The 22,341-nt window shown below is 40.0% G+C and overlaps 1 protein-coding gene across 2 annotated transcripts in view; it reads left to right on the top strand.

The window, feature by feature from the left end:
* Nucleotides 1-22,341, top strand: part of Ret (protein kinase receptor Ret oncogene) — a 349,319-nt gene that overhangs the window by 314,923 nt on the left and 12,055 nt on the right. For both annotated transcript variants that reach the window (XM_083134370.1, XM_083134369.1), the window contains exons 13-16: nt 722-911; nt 9,883-10,057; nt 15,252-15,381; nt 21,783-21,984. In XM_083134370.1, coding sequence (XP_082990496.1) covers nt 722-911; nt 9,883-10,057; nt 15,252-15,381; nt 21,783-21,984 — 697 coding nt within the window. The remainder of the gene's footprint in view (nt 1-721; nt 912-9,882; nt 10,058-15,251; nt 15,382-21,782; nt 21,985-22,341) is intronic.

Genomic DNA, 22,341 nt, shown 5'->3' with positions numbered 1-22,341 from the left:
CTGTTCCCATTGGCAGCACTGCCGTTTATTCCCATTCGTCACTAATACCAGTGCCGTTGTAATTTCCGGCGTGAGGCTTCTCCGCACCTGGTTAGGCCTTGGGACCATATACAGGGTGATTCAGAAGTAATGGTGTAAAATAAAATCTTATTTATTCCGATATGAAATGACACACCGCAACCATATTGACATGAAATAAAAATACAATTATCCAAGTTTCTTACCTTGTCGTTACAAGTGCATCAATTCTACTTGCACTCGTTTCTTTCTCTTCCACTTCGAAGCTGAACAAGATCCACTTCCTCGACAATGATTTATTTCTAGTTCTTTATGAAAAAAAAAGTTCCTTCTTGGCTACTGCGTCTCAAATGAATGCATCAATTCGCCCAAAACACTGAAGCATTCAGCGTGATGTTCTATTTTTGCATGCAACGAAGCCTTGACATGAAAATGCTTTCACCTTAGCATCCAGAGATGGCATAGTTGGAAACAAAATTGCCAAATTTAGCTCATCTTCCCCATGTTATAAATTTTCAAGTTAACAATTTAAGTGTTGAAAGTAACTATTGCAAAAGTAACTCTACAGCTGCTTACTTTTAAAAGTTGCTAGTTACAGTTAGAATTGCTAAAAAAAAAGTAACTAGTTACTTCCAAACACTGATTTGCAGTACTGTACAATATCAATGGTAGATGCTAATGAGACTCTTTGTTTGCTCACCAGGGTACACCACAGTCGCGGTGAAGACGCTGAAGGAAGGTGCGAGTCCCGCAGAGCTAGCGGACTTGCTATCTGAGTACCAGCTGCTGAAGGACGTAAACCATCCGAACGTCATACGGTTACTGGGTGCTTGCACCAGCCCGGGGGAGCCTGTCTACCTCATCATTGAGTATGCCGAGTTGGGGTCCTTGAGGTGAGTAGCAGTGGGTAGACATGTCTCTCTCGTTGTTTTGCTATTGCAGTGGCCATTAATGTAGCGAATGCCAAAGTGATCTACAGGGTGAGGCAAAAGTCATGTCACGTAGGTGAATGGCCACCACGGTCGCCAGACCTAACATCTCTGGCTCTGTATTTGTGGGGACACGTAAAGGCAATCGCGTTGGCTAAGATAACTAAGAGCCTGGAGCACCTCAAAGGATCACAGGTGCCATCTCCCTAATCACCCCACCACATTAGCAGACGTATTGCACAATAATTTATAAATGTTCCTTCTTGTGGTGCAGGAGTATTGACTGCACTATCAAATCGAATTGGTGATGCATTTATTTTGTTATCTATTGCTTCAATATTAAATTATGGTAGATGGCATTATATTTGTCGAATTGAAGCATGCATACACCAAGATGGTGCACATGTTTAGCATGTACTGTAAATGCAATCATTACATATCAATCGTGTCTATATCTGTATGTACGTATTTGATTTCCTATGTAATTTGACTTTTGGCTCACCCTGTATTACAACAAGACCACTGTATTTTCTTTAAGCCACGTTCGTACTTCAATATTATAACTATTGCTACTATTTGATTGATAGTGAACTCTTATTTGCGCTCTGACGACGCCAGAAGGGGCGGACACCCCCTTCCGTACTGCCCTGCCAAGTGAACAGAGCATTAATGTATGTTTATCTGTCCGGTTGCCATGGCAATTCTACATGTTTTGAGTAAATTAGGCTGGTTAGGCTGTCTTAGTATTTCCTTCCCTTCACTTCCTTTATAACGTCGTCAATCGAACATGGTTGTTGACGCTGATGGAGGCCAGCCGACCGCGAAAGAGGATTAACACACCCAAACTAGTCTGTATGAGAAGTCAAACAATGTCATTTGGATTAATCGTTTGGAGCACAGGGAAAAACATGGAAGAGAGATATTGATAGATAAAGAAACTGAGAATGTACCAGCAATAAAGGGAAGGACAAAAAATATGTGCAAAATGAGCACAGTAAAAGGCGGGAAAGATATAGAAATGAAGAAAGAACAAGAAAGAAAAGGAGAGAGGGGGAATAACGTAAAGAGTACTACCAGCAAAGCTGAAAATTTCATTGGGTGCCACCCACACGTTGGTAACAGAAAAATTACACATGTGACGTTTGTGTGGTGGGGTCCAAGACTGCTCAAGTTTGCTCGCAGTTGAAGATGATGTTATAGGAAGGTGAGGAGTTTCCTGCAAAGGTAATCACAGCAGATGAAAATTGGCTACATCATTTTGATCCGGAGAGCAAACAGCAAATGCCTTCGCCGGAACCATTTCCCATCATCAGAACCAGTAGTGAAGGCTGTGGAGGCGATTCTGAAGGACCTATCAGAAAATGCTTCGAGAATGTCTTTGAAGACTGGCCAAAACACTGAGACAAGCGCATCTCATCCAATCAAAATTGTGGAAATGAGTAAAGGTATGTTGTCAAAAAACATTAATGACCATTCTTTATTGAACAGCCCTCGTATAATGGCATTTAACCTACTATAATTGATGTAATTTTTTGTACACATCTGTAAAGCATAATCATTTATGCATTATAAAATATACAAATTTAAATTTAAAAAACGGTATTTTAACGCTAGAAGTTGTAATTCCATACTTACAACTTGGTGAAGATTGTAAATAGTATTGCTTTCCGCTCCTCATTTGTTTTTATTTTACTCCCGCTGGGAGCTTCTTGCAAGAACGCGGAATTCTGGGAGTGTGATATTCTAACACAGCGGCATGGTGCATGTCGGCTCGCGGCAGCGGGAAGGACATTTTTTTCAGCTAGCCTATCGGATGTAGGCTTTTGTGTATTTTATCAGTGTGTAGACGTATTTAATTACTGTATAATGCCAAGTGAATTAAAGTACCGGTATGATTTACACGTTGGTTGTTGTATCCGTTGTTCCAGCCCTATGGTAAGGTATTCAATATGGCGTCATCCCCAGAGATGCTAGTTTCTTTCATGGTGCTACCTGGAATGAATCTACAAACACAACTTAACTACTTTCTCTTCCAGTACTGGAGTGCTGGATTGGAATAAGTGTGTAACTTGATCGACGAAACGGTACTCTATCACATTAAGCGCAACGAATTGAAATCCTCCATGTTGCCACTAATAGTGAAGGATAGCAGGCTAGTGCCACATTTGCGTGGGACTTCAAGTTTTGGCCTTATCAATCAACTTGATTGCACAAGTTTTGCCAATTCAATGTTGAACTTACAGGCTGCTCATATGATGTATTTGAAGCCCACGTCTAATGAACTTCAGAACTTATCACTCAACTGAGTGTACCTAAGTTCGAGAGGACATTGGTACAACCTAAGTGGGAAACTTTCGACCCCAAACTTAAACTTAAGAGCTGATGTTATCCACCTTAAAGGGCTAGGTTCATAGCTCCGCTAACAGAAACTTTGAATTTGCTTGCTCCGGATTTAATGAGGTCGGATTATGCATCACTGCATCTCATCCGTGGGTTTCGATAATGTTTTATTTTCGGTCGGCAGGGTTGCCACTATTCTTGTATTTTCAGGGAGAATCAGAAAAAAAATATCAGAACATCAATGATTGGAGTAATGAGCGCTAGTCGACTCATATTTTTGCCGCCAAAAATTCTGCGTCGACTTCATCTTCTCATCATTATCGACTCGATTAATCCATAGGGATGTAAAAGACAATAAAAGGACAGCAGGTAGATTTCCGAGAAGGGTGAATTCATGATTTTGCGACTATCATCACACCAACCCCACTTACTGGGGATAGAGAATGTGTGAACATGAGCGTCGGGAGGAAGCGTTGGGTAGGGGGGAACCGTTCATTCCACAAATCGATGTCAAGCATAACGATGTTGACGAGCAGATTCCGGTTTCGAATCCTGGCCTGCACAGACAACCTTTATCGCTTTCATCTAACCCAGGGGTTTCCAACTGGCGGCCCGCGGGCCGCATGCGGCCCCCGTTGCCTTTATCTGCGGCCCGCGAAGCCAGTTTGCAAAATTCATTAATTTTATTTATTTTTATTAAAATACGTTCTTTTTTTACTGAAGGAACGGATGCTCTGTGAAGAAAGACAATATCACAGGTAGAATTGATTTTGCAGTCAATAATGATAATCAGAAGAATCTAAAGTGACGTAACTTTCTCTTCACACCATGCATTCCATCCCTTCGCTATGTGGAATGAACTCGTCTGCTTCCGCGAAGGCTTCACTCTTTGTGTTCAGAAACAAAATCCAGAGCGGCGCCATAGAAATCTGTTTTACTACGCACGAATTACGAAGAGATTTCCAGTGTTCCAACTCGGATTGTACTGTGACTGATTGTTAAAGTTTGTGCAAATATCGAAATGAGCAATATCTCCAAAAAACGTAAGATTGAAAATTAAAATAGCTTCCCTCCAACTTGAATTGTGTGATTTGCAAGGCGATGTGTTCCTTCAAACTAGGCAAGAAAAGGGGCCAGAGTTTTTCAAATACCTTTCAAAAGAACGCTTTACAAACCTTCGTAGTTTCGGGCAAAGAATGACATCGATGTTCGGCAGCACATACACGTGTGAAAGTGTTTTTTCTTCAATTAAGTTCATCAAGAACCGCTACAGAAGCAGACTGGCAGATTCCTCACTGCTTCACCTTCTGAGACATTCAAATACAGAAATTCAAATACAACTTTAATAAAAGAAGCAGATCGGGCTCAATTTTCACATTGAACACTTACTATGAAGGATTCTTATTTGTATGGGGTGAATTTCATTTCTTTCAATTCATCAATAAGTATTGGGTTTTTGTGAAATAAATTGTAATTATACAATTGATTTGTAATTCCATTGTTTTATTGCCTCATTTTAGAAATTTAGGTCATGCGAAAGTACTACATTTTCAGTTTAATACTTACAATTTTTGTAATTTTTAATCACCCCCCCCCCCCAAAAATGCGGCCCGCCTATGAACTGTTGGATATAATTTTGGCCCTCGGACCTTTTGAAGTTGGAAACCACTGATCTAACCATCAGCCACCGTCGCGAATTGCCGAAAATGACAGAAAAGCGACGCTAAATAACAATATTACGAATAAAGTGTCGAGCTTGTCTACCCTTGAGCACAGCTAATGGCGTGCAAGTTCTTGGCATTGCTGCGCGATCGTCACTTGTTCGTGAAACAAACCTCACACTTCTCATAGGAAGGAACGTTACGTAAGCGCCCTCACGCGAGAATATTTTTAGCAGAGGAAAGTTTTGTGGTATAATAAGCACAGGATAAAAGCAATAATTTAAATGCTGAAAGGTAGATGTAATCTGTGGCCCCTTTCGTTTCCTTCTTTCGTTGGAAAAAAATGGGAGAAAAACTAACTCTTTGGAAGTTCTTTGAGGAAAAGAAACAAGTTTTCTAGGCTATGGTATCAGATGTGGAGCGTGAACAATGCTTACTGGGGGGCCTGTTTCAGTTTTACTAATCATTGACGTCACACACATTGTCAACCAATGATTTCTCACGAGCGGAGAAACTTAGGAACGCGATTGTTTCTCAAGAACCGGGTTAGATTCTCAAGATTGCTCTTTCCTATGCTTAGATCGTAAAAATGGTATCTTGGAGTAAGTTTTTAGATCGATTGTCCGTTTCAAGTTGTGTGGGAAGTGTTGAGTCTTGCTCTTGTGGCTTCGTAAATTTGTAAAATGTTTGCCCTTCTTTCTTTACCGTGTCGAATCTAGATATTGGCTGTTGAACTTTGTTGAACACAGTTTACTCCCTAACGTCCTAGAAACAGATGCCTCGCCACCAAGGGGGCACGGTGGGCGCTAACCCACCATGATTAGCCTCTCAAATAGCATACATGAGAAATTTTCAAACAGCTTTAAATATTTTAACACAACCATTAATTGTTTATGAGAGAGGCATACACTAGGAATGGTACAGGGACAGTCCTGTAAAAATCGAGACAAGAACGAGACTTCTCGAGGCAAGGCTGATCTCTGTAAATTCAAGACGAGCCCGAGACTTTTGTTCACTACAATGTACTATATTTGAAAACTAAAACGACTTCACTTCACATTCAAACATACCACGCGAATATCTAAGTTATTTGTTTATTATATTGTTTTCATTTAAAAGAAAATTTATTCATTGTTAGCAACTGTAAGCCCGTGATGTAAGGTTGCATAGAATCAGGATAAGATCACTTTTTTTTCAACGGAATCTTAGTATCGAAAAGAAGTGTCAAACAGAAAAACTCCTATAAAGAAAAGTTGCTTTCCGTAACGATCTCTACACACTGGTAAAGTTTGGGAGGTGACATTTATATGTTGCTTACACATTTTGACACTCCAGACCAAACCGAGACTTGCACTTCGAGAACGAGACAGATATTTATAAATCGAGACGAGACCGAGACTGGCATTTGCAACTCGATACATATTATTTCTATCTGATGTGGTTGTTTTCTCATTCCCAAGAGAACGATGGACTTTAAATACAGTACGATTTGAAATTTCCCGACTTTCGCGAAAATAGAAATTATTTTCCGAGGTTGTTTCTTTTTCGATCCCGGGCGTTGCTGGCGTTTCAGGATTGCTCACACCCCTAATTGAAACATGGTAACTGTCTATAACATGTTGTGATAAGGGATATGGATGTAGGAATCGCAGGAATTCACAACTCTGCCGAATGGGGAGGTGGTGTGACCAACACCACACTCCGGCTGCCAAGTTATTAGAAGCTGAATGAACGCCAGAGTCACTTCATGCAGGGACATTGCTGGAAATAAGCTCACTTGAAATCATTCACCACGGGAATCTAAGCCGGGTCACCTGCGCGGAAGTCAGATGCCCTACTGACCGAACTACAGTCGCTCTGAGAGAGATAGAGCGAGAGATACTTACTTACTGTCTAGCATTCTTAAACCCAAAGGTTTATGCCTGCAGCAACACAAGCCTTCCATCTGTCCCTAACCTGGGCAAGATCAATCCAATATTTTCCATCCTTACCGATTAGCTTCATCTCAACGTTATACCTCCATTTCTCGTCTTGACTTTCCTACAGGTCTCTTACCATCAGGTTTCCCAACAATAATAATGTAAACTCTTATTTCCTCTCCCATTCGGGCCACATTGCCTGCCCATCTAAGAGTTCTTGATTTAATTATTCTAATAATATCTGGACATGAGTACATTATGTAACCTTCTCCACTCACCTGTCTCCTCATCCCTTTTAGGTCCAGAGATAGAGAAAATCTTGGGAATTGGAGGATTCATTATTTTTTAAAAAACAGTATCTTTTAAAATAGTAACAAAAAAACGTTTTTGTAAAAAATATTAATTAATCAACATTATATTTTCGGTGATGGGTTAATCAATGTAAGCAGACACACTAAGATGCAGAAGTACCATAACATTCCAAGAGGTTGTCATTTTGCAATAAACAATTGCTGTAGGTTCAAGCTTGTAACATTAACTTTCGCTCTATAATCAGATATTGACTTTCAAAAGTTTACATAAAAAAAAAATCAGTGAAAAAGTGGTGGTAAATCGTGGTCAACCTTCCAGAAATATATTCGGGAAACAATTATCGTGGAAATAAATTAACCACGTGACCCTTCCGTGCTGGGACGATGTAACCCTCGCCGTCCTAATATCCAGATCATTATCTCTCTCCTTTCCCGAGATAACAGGATGCTAAAACCGGCAACGAGATTAGGTCACCTAAATTTAAAGTTCTCCCCGATTGCGAAAGCGAAAATAAACCCGCATTTCAATAGAGCAGGAGAAGGAATAAATCTAATCCTCTCTCTCTCTCTCTCTCTCTCTCTCTCTCTCTCTTCTCTCTTTTGGCCAATAAGAGGCTGTTTGCTTCATTTCCACTTTTTGTCTAAGGTCATTTCATTGCTTGGATTACCTTTTCTTTCCTTTCTTGGGTAATCTCTACTCAAATGCATTCCCTCAATGAAAAATAAATTAGGTTGTTTTTTATTCTTCTGTTTAGTGAAATGGGTTCAATGAAATTATCTTTTTTGCTGGATCTCGTTCCAATTTCAAATTAGATCTCGCTGTTTTTAATATTCATGTTATGCAGATGTTGTCCTCCACTTTCTTTCATGCTGGAGAGAGGTATTGGGGAGTTCAGCCAGTGGAAGAAACATCCTATCAAAAGCATCTTAGTTTCTATGTGCCTGATAATCGTAATGTAAATTACATTCACAAATTGTTAAAGTAAACATACATCACTAAGCTAATGGCGATGCCGCTGATTGGCGCCTCAAACTCGTGCGATACGAGTTTCCACCAATTTCCACAAAATGGCATTTCTAAAGTTTTTAATAAGGATGTTTCAACTTGCGTTTAGACAACTTCAATTGTATTTGTTGATTTTTTTTAGCACCGCTCTCCTGCCACTTTGGGTAATCGCAACCATGAGGATGAGTGATGATTAGATCAAATTGATGAAGGAATAACCGTAAAGGTCATCCGCGCCCAGACCGGGACTCAAACCCGGAAACTTCGGTTGCGAGATCGAAATTAGACCATCGAGCCGGCATGCAAACAAATAGTGGTAGAAAACAACTGGCAAATGAAGATAATTGCATTACGTTTTTTCTGGGGACGCTGGGGCGGAATGGGGGGAGGATAAGATAAATTTATTTTCATTCTGAGTTGGTTTTATTCCGATATAATGATACCGAGCAGGGCCAGTTTGAGTTTTTGTTTAAAGTCCACTTTATGCACAGATAGGCTAATCGGGAGTGGGCCCATATTTTAGTGAGATCAACACCACTATGTGCATCCACCAGGTGTCGAACCCGGAACCCGTTGATTACAAGACGACGATGTTACCTCGCCCCATCTGGGAGGTCCAAAAGGGCGAACTAAGCAGTGCTAAATTAATTGAAAATAAACGATATAACCACAAAGAAATCAACAATAAATGATTACACAGCCACAACTAGCACATTAATTCAAACAAGTGTTCTCGGATTACAAGCCAGGTTATGTCGGTGTTAGATTCCGACGTTTCGAGCGCATACATTGCTCATATCATCAGGGACTAGCTCGAAACGTTAGAAGGTAACATAGATTTAACCTGGCTGGCATGGGCGTCCGGAAGAGCGGAAAGGGTGGGGGTGTGCCCCCCTGGAAAATGAAAGTCAACCAAAAATTATGTATTTTACATATAATTTCATTTTAGCCACAATAATATGTGTTAATTATTGCATGAACACCATAAATTCAAATTTAAGCAATGTTTTTTTAGGGAACCACACTATTTTTGGGGAAAATGTGCCTTGTTTGCCCCCCTGGAAAAAAATACCTTTCTTGCCCCTCCCTGGAAAAAATCCTGCGGACGTCCATGCTGGCTGGTAACACTTGTTCGAATCAAGTCAGCAGGAAAGCTACAATTCCAACTAGCATATGGTTATGGAAATACAGCTACTGAAATATTTTATTCCCAAATGCACGAAACAGATCACTGTCATTTAGCTAGACCGGAGTTAAGTACAAAACAACCCAGCTGCAGCGTGTTTTGGAGAGAAGAAGATAGAAGAAACAAACACCAAGGAGAGGAATATATCTCATGCTAAGCACGTGAGGATATAGACGGGAAATACGTTTGGAATACTTAATGCAAATAATCTCCAATATTCGGGACTATGAATGTTGTAATCCCGCGATTTCTGAATGTCAGAAGGGAAGCGGGATCCCGGGATTGCATTTCTTTGTCCACGTTGTACTACGTGGAAGAGAATTTGGAATTTGATTGAAGGACCTTCCCAGAAGGATACATCGTGCATTGATGATTGGAAACACCACCATATAAGTTCGCAGTTGTTCTGAAAATTAGCATCAGGCCTATGTAGTGTTGCCACATTTAGTGTACGTTACACTGAAAACTAAAATTTGTGATTTGGGAATTGATTTAACTGATTGCATTCGCAGGAACTACTTGAGGAAAACCCGACACCTGGCAATGGACGGGCAGCCCTCTTCGTCCACTGACGGACCTTGCTACAAGAACGATCCTCTGGTGGTGGACTATTCGCTGTCTCCTCGGGACCTTCTCTCCTTTGCGTGGCAGATCAGTAAAGGGATGAGCTACCTCAGTGACATCAAGGTAAGGGGGTTTTGAGAGTTTCTTTTATGTCTCTTCTTTTTCTTCATCCTCTGTGTTTATCTGTGTTTGCAACCTGTGTCTCTCCGCCCTTTCTTTACCCAGAAACCTACCGGCGTTACTGTCTCCCCCTGCCAAGTTGAGTTTATACAGGGTGAATCAAAAGTCGCAAGACAGCCCTGCAGGTCGCAACGAAGGTGTTAATTGCAAGTCGGAGGAGGCTGTGATTGTGCCTGGGAGAGAAACTACCTTCTTGGGCAATATTGGGTTGAGGTCAGTTTCTTTAAATGATAAAGTGGCCATGTAATACAACCAAAATATACAAATTTAGAAAATATATCAACAATGCTTTCCGTTGCACAATTCGCCGAAACTGGTAAAGGTAAAGTTCCCCGGCCATATGGCACATGAAGGCACATTTAGGGGATGTAGGAGTAAGACCAAGGCATATGATGCAAGAAAAACAATATTAGTAGGTAATGACGATATTGACCTAGTAGAAGAATTTGTATATTTGGGAGCAAAAATACATAAAGATTGAAATGAAAGCTATGAAATCAAAAGGAGAATAAATCAGGGAAACAAAGTTTATTTTTCCCTATTGCCGATATTCATAACCAGGGAAGTACACAGAGTAACTAAGGTTAAACTATATAAATCTATAATCAGACCAACATTGTACTATGGAAGCGAGAGCTGGACGTTCAATAAGAAATCCGAGATGGACTTGGATGCTTTTAAAAGGAAAATTATGAGAAGAATATGGGGACCAGTAAGAGACAGGGATGGATGGAGACTAAGATATAACAATGAATTGTACCATCTATACAAAGAGTTATGTATATCCCACTTTATCAAATTTAAAAGACTAGAGTGGGCAGGACATGTCCAAAGAATGGATGCACATCGCATACCCAAGATAGTGGCTTATAGTACAATAGGAGGTAGAAGATCTGTAGGGAAACCCAGGAGAAGATGGATGGAGGCAGTGGAGGAAGATGTGAAAGGAATGTTAGGAATGAAAAATTGGAGGAGGAAAGCATTGGACAGAGAAGCATGGAGGGGCTCTATTATAGAGGCCAGGGCTCGATATCGGGCTGCAGCGCCATATGAGGAGAAGAAGGGACTAAGACCCACACATTCTCGATCTCGACCATTTTGGAGATGATGCGATCAGCAGCACGTTCCGGTCGCCTTTACCCCCAGGTACCCATCGATTTGAGGCTGGGTGAGCCCCAGAGCCGCTTTATGCAGGGACAAGGCCGGAAAAAATCCGACCACAGATCAGCCACCCCGGAAATCGAACCCGAGTCTCCCGCGCAGCAGTTAGACCGACGCGGCTACTGAGAAACCGTGCAGATATCTGTCAAACGTAGCTGCCCAGTTTCCCACAGTCTCACCTGCACAAAATCTTGCTGCACACTGGAAAACTGCAGTGGTGTGTCTGGATGGCGCTAGTTGAAATCCGTGGCAATGCACGGCAGCTGCGTTCGCAGACATCAGGATGGTCGTACCGTGTTTCGATGATCAGTTTCGTCACGTTTTCTAAATTTGGCTTGCATCACGTGACCACTTCTCCATTTAAAGTGTTGGATCTAAATCCAGCATGGTGGGTTTCAAGACTGCTGCCATGTCGTTAGGTTGCAAAGCGTAGTTTAGTTTCTCTAGGGTAATATCACAAACCCTTCAGACTTGGGATTAACACCTTTGTTGGGAACTATATGCGATTTTCGACTCACCCTGCGATAGTTTTTATTGAAAGTCCCGAAGCTTTCTTCATTAGATTAAGGTGAGATTTTTAATGCTATTTATTAACATCACGAAAAGTTGATGGGATGAGACACCAGAGTAACATTGATTAATGATTGACTAATTTTAACTCCCTTTCTACCACTTTTGACTAATCGCGAAGATGAGGATGAATGGATAATAGATTTGAACCTGGTACTCCTGGCTTAGTAGCGTTGTGATAACCACTCTGTCACGGAGGGCGGCCGAATAGAAGGGTATGTAATGATATGATAGTAATAAATTGGCAATAAAATAAGTAAATTTTTATAAGCTTGTTTTTATACTGGTTATTATTATTTTCATATTCAATTTCAAATCAAGTCCCTCCGCCCATTTCAGAAATTTATGGCAACGCCCATACATACTGCAGTCGTGCCCTATACGCTGTAATCTCTTCTGGCAATATTTCCGCAGTGCTGGAAAAACTTAAAGCGTTTACGTTCTTGTTTTCTTCTTTTTGCAAGTTTTATAGTGATAAGTCCTAAAGTTCAAAGTTGAACAGCCCTCGTTGCGTGCAACGCTACGGGTCAGCAAGAGTTTCAGTTCCTCAATGCAGCGTCACGATTACACTGCGTTTAAAAAAGAAAGTAATAAGCTTCTCTTTTGTCCTGAATGTTCAGTTTCCGCGATAATATTGCTTTGCGAGAATTCCGGAGTCGTATCTTCCAAGCTAAGATAACACAGGGGTCTTCAGATAAGTAATAATGTTCTCCTGGTGGTCCCTTCCCTCTCTCCCTCTCTCTCTCTCTCTCTCTCTCTCTGTTTCAATCCGTTATTACTTCAGCAGCAAATTTTTTACGACTTCTCCGAACATTGTAGAGGAAGCTACCCGGAAAGTTAGGGAGATGAACACATGAGTTTCTTAGTCACTTTAAAAGAAGATAAGAGATAGGGTAAGAATTGGGGTGGTACTGTAGTGGGGATACTGCATGCCCTCACTTGGTACCTCTGGGGGGGGGAGTTAGAGTTAGCAGGCAATTAAACAGGACAAAGTTTCAAAATCTAGGACACGATCGTTCACAGAAAACAATTACTAGGAAATAAGAGTGCTGCAGCGAGAGGATTTCGTTCGACCGTCTAATAGTTCACACGGACGACGCTAGATAGGGTACGGAATTGAGAGCTCGCCATGAGGTTACGAGTGGATAATGCTCGAGCAGGCCAAACGAGGGGTATACACTCGAAGCCTGGTAGCAGACGCATAATCGTAATTTTTCTGTTGAAGTGAGTCGTCAAATATTGATCATGAAGTGAAAGACGTGAAATTGAATCTTAAGTGAACAGTCATCACTTCCATGTTAAGATGTAGTTTAGTCTATCGTAACAATACCCAGCGTAAGAAAATGAAATAGATAATTGTGGGCTGAAACTGCCACGGCGTATGTTTCTACGATTAAAATGATATTCAATTGCATGGGTGGGAGACCCGAAAGGTTACGAGCGAGCGAAAGTGCTTCCATGCAGTACTCGACTAGCTACTAAGCTGTTAGCAAATTATGTAAAACTGGCACATTTTCAGTTCAAAATAAGGCGAATTCTCGCGTACAAAATTCCCAACTTGCCGAGCTGTCACTTCGGTTCGAAATCTCCCTTGAAGGTGGATCAGAACTGAATACCGCAGGATGCAGACTTCATCTGCTGAAATAAACACACGAAGCTGATGTCCTTTCAGAGAATTTATTTCAGAAAGAACTGTTAACGTTAAACGTTAGTATGTGAATATGTTTGAACACAAAATAGTTTTCTTCTTGTTTGTCGTTTTGTGTGCGTGCGTGTGTGCACGCGTGCGCCACAACAAGGTGTCTACCAAAATAACAAATCCAAAATTCTTGACTTTTTCATTACTTTTCTTGGCCTTTCTTTCCTTTTTCTTCGACTTTCTCCCCCTTTTTTCTTAACATTTACTTAATCGACCCCTACTTAGGCTTACCATACGTCCGGGATTAGCCCGGACAGTCCTGTTTTTTTAGTGCTGTCCAGGGTAATGTCCGGGATTGCAAAATATTCGGGGTTTTGAGAATCTGAACATGAAAATAGCTACTGGTATTGAATATTCACGACCAGAACGTACATTGTTGAACGAGGTTATTCAAAACCAAAAGGTAGGTTGTGGTTCAAGTTCTGAAAAAGTACCACATACTATTGAAGAGAAAAGGCAAGCAATTTTTAACATGTTTCAAAAGACTGATATTTCACGTACCAACATCTCTAAAATGGTTGAGTTTGCTATGTCTTTGTTTGGAACATCTGCTCCAGTTGAGAGAGTATTTTCAATTATGGGGAATATTTGGTCTGCAGAAAGCGTTAGACTTCTAGTATGCACTGTTAAACATCTGCTGAATGTTAAAAATTATTCAGAACTTTCATGTTGTGAATGTTATGATGTTATTAAAACAAACCAGCCATTTCTGAAAAAAGTCATGTCTAGTGAAAAGTACAAATGAGTCAACTAAGAGATAATGCTACCTAGAACAGAGAGGTTTTCTAAACATCAGAAAATGTATTATTCAATTAAACATTTGAAAATTAATTGATTGATTTTAGAAAATAATGTTAATATTTTTTCTTGTACAATTTATAGTTTAATGTTCAAATAAAAAGTTAAGGCTTTTAAGTAATTTAAATTTATTTTTGTAAAAAAAGCAACCTAAATTCAGCAGTAACGAGTTGATCGCGAATATGTCCTGTGTTGGACCCAAAAAAATTTGGTAAGCCTACTACTTAGGTATAGTTGGAAATAAAGAAAACAGATACTTTTATTCAATGAAAAAACCCTACCACAAGGGTATTATAAGATGAAAACTGAAGCTGTACTTTAACAAGAGATTTAGACATGCTATAATAATTAATGCATTTAAAAATTAATGCTTCAGTCTTCATCCTAGATGGGGAATGGCCACAACATTACTTTAATATTTTTACAAAACTTCACACATGTAAGAACGTAATTCTTAAAAAAAACAAAGCGAAAAATCTTAACCACAACTTAATACAATTTTAAATTTCCAAATATTCAATTTTATCAAATCCACTACAAGTATATAACAATGTAAATTCACTATATTGTAAAAAAAATAGCAAAAAATGTTGACCACAAGCATAATTTCTTGGCTTTTTCTTGACTGATACACCCTGTACAACGACGCCAGGAAAAGATGAGGGGATAGCGAGGGGAGGGGTCACATTTATTATGTCCCCATATGTTTACAAATATGTATATTCGGAATAATTTGTCTATTTTGTTCTTGTTTGTTAGGGCTTCTGCCAACTTAGACGTAGTGACTGTGTGTTGAGAGGCTGCTGAATGGAATTCGTCAGCCTTGCCCTCCCAAACATTATCTGAAACTGACAACACTGTACTGTATCATTATGTGCTACATACTATAAAACTATTATTATTTTTCAGCTGGTGCATCGCGACTTGGCAGCTAGGAATGTTCTTCTGGCCAGAGCGAAGATATGCAAGATATCGGACTTCGGCCTCACAAGGGATGTGTACGAGGACGATGCCTACTTGAAGAGAAGCAAAGGACGAGGTAAGCTTAACAACTGTTCACAACTGCTCCTCCACAATGACATGGCTTATTTGAGACACCAAGTTAACCGCGATGGGAAAAGGTGTCCAGGCCGGGATTCGAGCCCGGGACCCCCTAACGTCGTAGCGTTCTGTGCTCACCACAGCCACGGAGATCGGCTAGAAATGGAATGAGGCTTTTCGAATCATTTGCTAAGGGTACTGCCCGATAACTTCTGCCTGGAATGAGGGGAAAACCATGGATTGATTGTTTTGATTGATTTTACTTCACCTTTGGCTATTTGCGAAGATCAGGATGAATGGTGATAAAATGAAGTAGATGAAAGGACCATTACAAACGAATATGGACAGCACACAACAGAAGTCCCATAGAGGATTATGCTGGTCATGGGTACAGACGCCAGAGCCTCGTTAGTCTGCAAAATGCAGTCAGGGTGTACTACATGGAACTGAGGTTGACGTTAGGATGTCTTGGAATCAACTCTTACACCCCGGCAAGACAGAAAAAAATGTGTGTGTGCATGCGCAACACTATGCAACTTATTCAGATGTACCAAGGCACATGAACTTAGCTATGCACTAATACATAAGCCAATATTTCAGAAATCTCCTTGCCAAAATGTAAAAAAAATATATTCACTGATATATCATACAATAATGAATACTACAATATAATTATACTCTCTCAAAAAAAAAATATTTGGTTTTGAATTTCTTTCTTCTCACCCTCCCATTTTTTCACAATGTACAGAACATAAACATTAATTATGCATAACTGCAGCTCAGTCGAATTATATTTAGGGGTCGTGCAATACCATCGAATTTCTATTCCAAATTAGCAGAATGGACAGATGAAGGATAATGTATAATGCCATTAACCAAAAGAATAATACTGTCACAAGGGTATTAAACAGTGTCTGTTCAGGTGAAGAAATAAGATTTCTCCGCTTGTCCTGGCTTTCTCGGTACCTCCATATCATGAGTGCAATCGCTATACCGCGTTTGTTACAACCTGTCGCTGTTCCCGCGCTAGATGGTCGCTGGCTTTTCTCCGTGCTGGGGAAAGTCAAAGCCAGGCAGCCAATTAAAATACGCAACGTCTCAACAGTGTCTACCTAAGCGCCTCTCTTCTGGCTTCCATTCGCTCCTCGCTGCTCAGCAGACGATTTTTTCCTCGTTTCTCATTGGCACCGAAACTGTCGAGCGATCGCTAACGCGGGAAACGGGACAGGTTTTAACAAACGCGGTATAGTGCCGCGAGGTGGCGCTCGCCATACAGTGCAAGATACAGGCAGGTTTTCCAATTATTCTCCATGCCCACAGAATAAGCAGCTGATGATGAACAACACTCCAAGCTGGAAAACCATTTTCATACGTGGAGCCAACTAAAGAAAAGTAGTAAACGAACGAGTGGAAATCAGCCATTATGGTAACCCACAACGCTCTCAAGGTCATTTGAAGCTACAGGCCTAGATGGTTCTTATCGTCTTGAGACACAGGTGAACAGAAGGAAGGTACGGGGATCAAACCTGGAGCCTTTTAGATTAAAGTAATTATTCTATTGGGGGTTAGCGGTAGCTCGTAAGCTCTCGCTTGGCTGCATCTGCTAACTGCAGGAGGTACCTGAAGACACTTAAATTTACAGAACCCTTTATAAAATGGCAACTCTCATGATTTGGGTTACTATGACCTTAAGTCTGCATTCGCAAAGGATGGCATTATAAAAGTATATTACCTGTCTCTCTTCAGAATCGTGGACCGAAGAGTTTCTAAAGTAACTGTCACTTGCTTGCTGAAGTTCGCCTCTTAAATTCTCACTCAGCTTCGCTGCACTCCACTTCCAAACAAGTTTCTGAAAGTCTGCATCCAGCCTCAATCTCCTTCAAAATCCAACTCACTCTCCTCTCTCCAAAACTCAAAAACCCCTTTTTCTTACTCCCGAACCACTCTCCTCTTCTCTTCAAAACCCAAGACCAACTCCCCGTCTCTCTCGAGCCAGATCCAACTTCCATTCCTCCTCCTCAAAACTCCTCCCCTTTTTCTCTCTCATCAATTTTCCTTTGCAAATATTGGCGAATGTTTTTCGCTGAGCTGGTGCTGAAGTTAACACTTTCCTATACTTCCTGTCAGGCTGCCTAGCTACACGTAACTCGAAAATGAAAATGAGGGATACGTAACGGTATCCAGCTGGGCGAAAAAAATTCCTTTGAATTTTTAAAACGTTTAGACAAGTTGCAGGTACAGTGCCGGTTATGCCAATGCAGGCCCTTAGAAGGTCTATTTATTTAGTGAAGAAAATTAAAAATACATTTCACATCAGTGAAAATGAACACTACAGACTAACTCTAAAACTAAAGGGAAGGAAAAAAAATTGCAGTCAAAATTAGATTTGGTTGACAGGTGTCAAGTCGTAATCTAATTTGGACTATCGAATATCAAGATAAAAGCTCTGTGGGAGCAAACTAAAATTAAAAGCCGAGATGGCAATCAAAAATGAGAAGTCCAATGCCATATTTCGTTCGTCTCTAGCATGAATGAAATGAACGCGTGCGTACTACAATATTTATGCTGAGCACGCATACATTGGCTTCCAAGAAATGTTTATCAACACGAGCTAAGCTGTAACGTCAGCTCGGGTCAGAGAACTATGTTTGATACGTCAGACACACACACCACTGAACTCGGCCAAACCTCCCATGAGAGGAGTTGCTTATCACCTGTCTGCTGAACTGACGTCAGAATGGCCAAAGCCATAAGTTGTGGCTCCACCCAGTAAGCATGTGGCTAACACCAAAACACTAGGAATATGGTTCGATCTTTCCCGGCTGCGAGAGCAATAGAGTCGCCGCTAGGCAACAGATAATGCGAAGTCAGGAAAAGGTAACAAGAGATGTATTATTCTGCTCAGAGTCAGTTCCTTGGAAAAGGAGCGGAGTTAGCCATTGTGCATTGTCATATTGCAATCCTGTCATTGTATCAATTTTCACCTTTCGGCCGGAAGTGTCCAAGGTTACTGGGTGCATGGGAACGCTGAATCGTAGCCGTCAGAGTTTGCTGGAATTAACTAACGCTGGTAAAACAGAATGGAGGAAATTAACTTGCAAGAAATGTGAGTCGCCGGGATGGGACGAAGCTTCACTGGAAATCTGGAGTGGAAATGGAAGGGAGGTGGTGGGGATAAATTCTTGATTCGCAGCTCGGATTCATCGCGGCGCTCTGGGCAGAAAGAAATAGTGGATGCGCAACATACATGCGCGAAAGATCCAAGCGCGTGTCGTTACGTAACAAACGTGACTACACATTTGTGAATGTATCTTTTTCGAGTTCTATGCAACTTGATCATAACAATGATTCCGTATGAAATGAAATCGTTATCTGGGTCATTCAGTCCTATGCTAATCTTGTATTTCAAACTTTCTTTTGAGCACGGGAAACGAGAACACAATAATCGTATTAAGAAAATATATGGCAAAGATCGCTATTATTAATATCTTATGCAAAGTACATACGAATACTGAAACGCTGCGAAAAATATTTCCGAAAATGATAACACCTCAGATTTGCACGCGAGTTCTTGGTGCACGGTTAAGTACACTTTTCTGCAAGCGTCGTCACGTTTCTCTTTTCCTTACATTTTTTTCTCTCTCATCAATTTTCCTTTGCAAATATTGGCGAATGCTTTTCGCTGAGCTGGTGCTGAAGTTAACACTTTCCTATACTTCCTGTCAGGCTGCCTAGCTACACGTAACTCGAAAATGAAAATGAGGGATACGTAACGGGATCTTTCCCGGCTGCGAGAGCAATACAATGCGGAGGAAAAGAAAATATAATGTTTTCTTCCATAGCCGCGGGCGATCTGGGTACAGCCCAGCGCCCTAGCTTCGTCGCTGATGTCCGCGTCGGGCTGGCACTATGGTATCGGGAGCGTCCGTCATTCCGCGTCGAGGAAGGTGTTGTCGGACTTTAGGGAGGCCCATTTTGCCAAAAATGCGGCCGGCCCAGGGACGTCCTTGGACGTTTCCCTATCGCTTCGCTCCTAGTAGCGCTGTGGTTCGCTCGCGAACCCGGTACCCTGGCTATGACAGATCTTCCATCTGGAAATTTTTAATCATTTCCAGGATTTAATCTACTTTTGAAAACTGCAAATTCAAATTTGATGATCCGTTGACGCAAAATTTAGAATGATTTTTTTACATTACTTTTGTACGTGATTTATGTGATAAGTGATATAATAGTGGAGTAAGGTACAGAAATTATGTGAACGATTTTTTACATTTTATGTTCCCGATAATTTTGCTCAGATCATGTTTCAGTTTTACCTTTCACGTCTTTTAATTAATTATATCCTTAACTAAAAGTGAATAGTAAGATTATCGCTAAGGAGGAAAATAATTTAGTCTTGACTCCGACTAATTTGTACTATGTATTCACTGAGTCCAGCAGCGAGTATGCTGAGTCATTTTTTTTTGTTGTTTATTAATTAAAGTTCTTTAAAGTTTCAATTTATTTTCGTTCAAAACAGACCGTAACTTGTGAATGATGTAATATGCATGAGCTATAAACTGTTCAGATTATTGCCAAGAGGATTTTAATTTTAAATAAATGTAGTTTTGGGAACGAACAAGGTTCCGCGGTCTACTCATTTATATTCGTAATGACACAATGCTCCTAGCTTCAGGAGATAGTCGAGGAATTCACGAGTCAGTCGTTTTGCCTTACGTTACCTTAATTAAGGACTAAATTGTTTTATTAAACTATGTGTTGACATGTGAAGAAATGAAACGCTTATTATACTTCTGGCAATGAAGCAGCAATTATGTCCGCTACTGTACGCCGGTCGTACGTAGTTAGAGTGACGCTACCATTAGTTCAGAGTATAAACCGCTCGATTAATTAGTGGATTCTGGTTTAGAAATACAAGGTGCTTTAGTTATATGCATAAATAGGCCGAGAAATGAATAATAATGAATAAAGCGCATATATAGGATAAATAAAGCAGTCTGCTATGGCAGAGTGTAAGATGTTTTAAGCCAGTGAATAGGCTTTAGTGATATGAAACAGTACGTACACATATTATATATATATATTTCTGTTTCAAGCACCCAAAAGTTAGGCAAAGCCAACTTATAATGATTTAACTGGACACAATTAAGAGAGCACGGCGTGGATGTTTCTCACATGTTAGCGAGATTTTTTTTTGTTGATGTTATATTTTTTACCCTCTCTGAGCTATTGCTTTGATGGACAGTTGAATATTCCTCCTACGCATTCATTTTATAGCTCATGACAAATTTTAATACCTTAAATTTCATGTGTATTTATATTATATCTATTGTTCAAACTTGACGCGCAACTATGGTATTTATATTTCGAGTTACGGCATTCATCAATATCAACGTTCCTTAGCGTTAATTAACAGATTTGTGCTTACCTAATCACGACGTTAATCACTTACTCACTGAATCACAGATACAAGTTACAGATTGTTTAAATTGAGATAAAATTGATTATCAATTTTCATTAAATAATGTTAAAGTTTTGCGAATTTGTACCTATATTTAGAATTAATAAAGCAGAATCTTGTACATCGTGTTTACATTCAGTCAGACCCTAAACAAGCGGAGAATACGTAGGAAATTGAGCAACCACTAACACACGAGAACGCGTTTTAGCAGTCAAAGAGGTTTTGTAACATCATCTCTGTCCATCACAAGGACACGAATAACAGGCAACAGCTATTTGGGCGATTTTACGAAAAGTATTAATTTTATATGTGAACATTTATTGGTTATTAAACACATGGTTGTACTTTACTCAATTTATTTGCCAATTATGCACACTAGTTAGGCGGAAGAGTGTGACGTTCACAGGGCGACGTTAGAAGTTTATGAAATGCGCATTTATACAGTGAGATTTATTAAGTAGCTACACATAATGAATAAACGGTGAAAAATACGAAATAATATGTAAATGCGCTTACTGAATACCATTTTCTCCAGTTACCCAGGGATCCCAAATAACTGGTGAAAGTACCTTCTGCTATAGCAGAATGGCGATAATGTCCAGTCTGATTAAAGACTTTAGTAAATGTTACGTATATACAAATATGCAAAGCATATTTTAATAGAGACCCGTGAACAAAATGTTTTCTTGACCCCTCGTATGTTATAAAACTAGTAATGGCTGAACTATATTTACATAATTAAGACATTATATTTTTTACGTAACGTTATTTAGAGAGGTTACCTCTATTGTTTAATGTCACGAAGCTTAAGATCCTGCTTGGTTTTGATAAGCATTTTTGCTAATTTTTTAATCATTTCAAGATTTGGTTCAGTGCCACCCCTAAACTGCATACATACACTTTCCTACAAATATCCTTGTATTGTTTTCTTATTAAAGTGCCTGTCAAGTGGATGGCCTTGGAGTCGTTATCAGACCATGTGTACACCTGCAAGTCTGACGTTTGGAGCTTTGGGGTTCTTCTCTGGGAGTTGGTAACACTGGGAGCCTCTCCATACCCAGGAGTTGCCATCCACAACCTTTACTACTTGCTCCAAGCTGGTTACAGGATGGAGAGGCCGGATAACTGCTCGGATCAACTGTGAGTAACTTGTAAACATTTACTGCATTGAGTATGACTGGGTTTTAATAAGTAAACAATTTAGATTTAAAATACCAATTAAAAAACTGGATAAAAGCAATTTTTTTTTGTTAAACTGAACATTAATTTATACACTGATGTTCATGGATGGGGAGATATCTACATTTCAGCAATGTGGTTCTCTTCACAACAATTTCATCTGTGCTTACATTCTTATGTTTCCAGTAAATTATTATTGATGACATAAACTGCGAAATTATTCATGGAAATGATCATCCATGAAAAAAATTAACAACATTATGTTTAACACCAAATGTCTAATGGGTGAGGCATGCATATTTCGTTTTTGACGAAAAC

Source organism: Lepisma saccharinum, chromosome 13, assembly GCF_977018435.1.
Source record: "Lepisma saccharinum chromosome 13, izLepSacc3.1, whole genome shotgun sequence".
Taxonomy (NCBI): Eukaryota; Metazoa; Arthropoda; class Insecta; order Zygentoma; family Lepismatidae; genus Lepisma; species Lepisma saccharinum.
The sequence above is the reverse complement of the archived record's forward strand: the minus strand, read 5'-3'. Positions and strand labels throughout refer to the sequence as shown.